The sequence below is a fragment of the Cricetulus griseus genome, chromosome 8 (assembly GCF_003668045.3).
Source record: "Cricetulus griseus strain 17A/GY chromosome 8, alternate assembly CriGri-PICRH-1.0, whole genome shotgun sequence".
Lineage (NCBI taxonomy): Eukaryota > Metazoa > Chordata > Mammalia > Rodentia > Cricetidae > Cricetulus > Cricetulus griseus.
This window is the reverse complement of record NC_048601.1, coordinates 15602425-15605776: the sequence shown is the minus strand read 5'-3', so window position 1 is coordinate 15605776 and position 3352 is coordinate 15602425. Positions and strand designations below refer to the sequence as shown.

At 44.0% G+C, this 3352-nt stretch overlaps 1 protein-coding gene across 1 annotated transcript; it reads left to right on the top strand.

Annotated features, from left to right (window-relative positions):
- Positions 1 to 1454: 1454 nt before the first annotated feature.
- Positions 1455 to 3113, top strand: LOC113837125 (proline-rich proteoglycan 2-like). The gene is made up of 2 exons (XM_027429976.1): positions 1455 to 1695; positions 2485 to 3113. Exons 1-2 carry the CDS (start codon positions 1455 to 1457, stop codon positions 3111 to 3113), a joined length of 870 nt encoding a protein of 289 aa, XP_027285777.1.
- The last annotated feature ends 239 nt before the right edge of the window (positions 3114 to 3352 follow it).

Here is a 3352-nt window from a genome sequence, read left to right as displayed (position 1 = left end):
ATACAGAAATGATGTAAAAACAGTACTTAGGTATGAAATTTTCAAAATGTTAAAACAAAAATTTAACTAAAGAAGTAGAGAACACATGGACCCTTGTGAAACACCACTGAAGGATGTATACACAAAAAAGACATAATTGTGGCTAACCACTGGTAGACATGGACAAAGGGCTGATCCAGATTACACATTCGGTTGGCCTTATAGACTCCAAACCTGCTGTATCTGATGGCCAGGGCAGTAAATTATTTGGGGGGAAGTCATATGAAACTATTATAAAGACCAGAAGATTCAGTGTATAGAAATCAAGAACTATTTGCTGTATACTAGTTGTTGAGTCTGAATTATAAGACAGTAGATGCCTGAGGGCTTCTTCAAACATCATTTACCACAGTCTTACTCAGGGCTCCACAGAGCCTCCTGAAAGGGATATTGTTTAGTCATTGGTCTTCCAACCCCTCTGTTCATAGGTGATATTTTTCTTTTGTGACGAATTAATCTCTTTCACACTTTGCTGACACTAAAGAAGTTCAGGGAAAAGGCACCAACTATGTGAAACCTTTAGTGGCGTTAGCCTAGGACAAGAATGACATTTCTCTAGATGTCACTTTCATATTCACTCAGAGGTGAGCATGGCCCTCCTTCTGTTCCTTCACTTTGACACAAAGGTTAACTATAAGAAATCGTGGGGGTGACTCATGTCTTGTACTTTGCCTACACAGTGTCCAAAGAATCAGAGACAGTTATGTTAATAAACCGTGGGATCTTTGAGGACCAAGCAACTATACACTACATCCAACCAAGCTAAATGACAAGAGCTTATGAGATTTTCATATAGTGAGGGAGAGTTGCCAAATCCTAATGTATTCTCTTCCAAGGCTACTCTACAAGTAAAAACTCATACTGAGAAAACCTTCCTGAAATAATAGGAAAGGAAAATGTTAGATCTGTCTATCTTTCTATCTATCTATCAATCATCAATCTATCTACACACACACACACACACACACACACACACACACACACACACACTTATTCAAATATTCACACATCTAAATACAATGTTTTAGGTAGTGTAAAGGTCCAAATATTCCAATTTGGAAACAACAAATTAGGAACTTTGGACAGTCTTTGTGAGCCTGATTCAGATGAGGTTGCAGGGATTCCATCATATCCCACCCCCCAAAATAAATAAATAACCTCTATATCGTAGAAAGAACAGGTAAATATCACATCCACAGTTACAGTATGATCCATGGTCTATGGGTGAAAATGAGAGCTAAAGATATGAGACATCTACATGGTTACAAAAATATCACTGAATAGAAACATAAGCATGTATATAAATTGCATTTAAGCTACAACAAAATCTCTGTAATGGCAAAATTCTAAAATAAGGACTGACGTCATAGTTATACACCAACAACACTTAGTACAAGCTTCACTGACAATGCCTCATGGTATGCCACCTGGCAGAAGTCCTGAAAAGGAGTCAAGGATGCAGTGCATCCTTTGTCAAATGTGAGGTCACCCAAGATGGGGATCAAAGGCACCATTCTTCTGCTGTTTCTTATAAAGACTGCTACCCACTGCATGAAGCACAGACTTGGAAGAAACTCCAGAGCCTCTCCAAGATGCTGGCTGTTCTGTTCACAGCGGCCTTGCTGGCCCTGAGCTCTGTTCAACCCTTCAGTGAAGGTAAGAAACATAGCTGTTCAGTGAATCTGCTTGAGGATAACTGAACACATGTCCCTCCTGGAAGAAGCAGAGAGAGAGAGAGAGAGAGAGAGAGAGAGAGAGAGAGAGAGAGAGAGAGAGAGAGAGAGAGAGAGAGAGGAGGATTAGCAGAAAGGCAGGACTGTAGAATCAGCACCAAGGTAGGGCATTTGAATCTTCATTCAACACTGAGGACTTGGATGCTGTCACGTGTAATAGAAATTGACCTAGAGTTTGAACAAAAGGATGGTAAGGAAGAGTGGGATTTGTAGATTCACTTGTCTGCATTAGGAAGGATCAAACTGGATGGCTAGAGAAGTCCAGCAGTGAGCATGCTGCAATGCACTAGTCAGTGGATAATGGTCATCGTGCTTCAGTGAGTGTAGAAGAGAAGAAAGAATGTATGTATGAACATTTCTTGGTAGGATACTCAAATAACTAATTTGAAAATTCTCTTTGCTTCTCTCTTGTCCATGGAGACAATGCCAGGAAAATTGGTTGCCTGACACCTCAAATGTTAGTTCCAAACATCAAAATATGATGTTTGCTACTTTCAATACATTGAATAAGAAAAACATTCCATAATACCTATGTGGCAGTGATCATGAGGGTGATTGACAAATGAGTAAGAGGAACAATGTAATAATCATTGAGTTGTTAATAAAAGGTAGGAGAGTATTTACTTCATCACTAAACTTACCTCTTCTTATGATGTACCAATGAAGTACTTCAGACTAATATCAGAGCCTAATCACTTAACATCTATTTCAGGATTCCCGCAAGGACCTCCTCCCAATCAAGGCCCACCCCCTCAGGGAGGCCCACCGCAGAACCGACCACCTCAGCAAGGCCCACCCCCTCAGGGAGGCCCACCGCTGAACGGTCCACCTCAGCAAGGCCCACCCCCACAGGGAGGCCCACCGCAGAACCGACCACCTCAGCAAGGCCCACCCCCACAGGGAGGCCCACCGCAGAACCGACCACCTCAGCAAGGCCCACCCCCTCAGGGAGGCCCACCACAGAACCGACCACCTCAGCAAGGCCCACCCCCTCAGGGAGGCCCACCGCAGAACCGACCACCTCAGCAAGGCCCACCCCCACAGGGAGGCCCACCGCAGAACCGACCTCCTCTGCAAGGCCCACCCCCTCAGGGAGGCCCACAGCAGAACAGACCACCTCAGCAAGGCCCACCCCCTCAGGGAGGCCCACAGCAGAACCGACCACCTCAGCAAGGCCCACCCCCACAGGGAGGCCCACCGCAGAACCGACCACCTCAGCAAGGCCCACCCCCACAGGGAGGTCCTCAACAGAACCAAGGCCCTCAGCCTGGAAACCAGCAAGGCCCACCCCAACAAGGAGGCAGACCACAGGGACCTCCTCAGGGCCAGCGTCCTCAGTAATCAAAGATAGATCACCAGGTAGGATTTCAATTTATTCTTCCTGAAATATCTTAATTCCTATGGTTTTGCAAGTACAAGCTACACCAATTCTACTTTAAACACCTTACACCTTTAAACAAAACATATTTTGTTTTCTCTCTCTTTGGATATTTTTTGGTTATATAGAGAGATGATTTATGTTTTGTATATTCCTCAAGTTATAATGATCATGAGGAGGGATGCTTATAGGTGCTTGACAA

Bases quoted from the DNA above. Each gene is read 5' to 3' on its own strand.
- LOC113837125 (XM_027429976.1), top strand. From the start codon at position 1,455: ATGGTATGCCACCTGGCAGAAGTCCTGAAAAGGAGTCAAGGATGCAGT. The intron at 1,696-2,484 runs GTAAGAAACATA...CATCTATTTCAG, and splicing joins TGTTCAACCCTTCAGTGAAG to GATTCCCGCAAGGACCTCCT.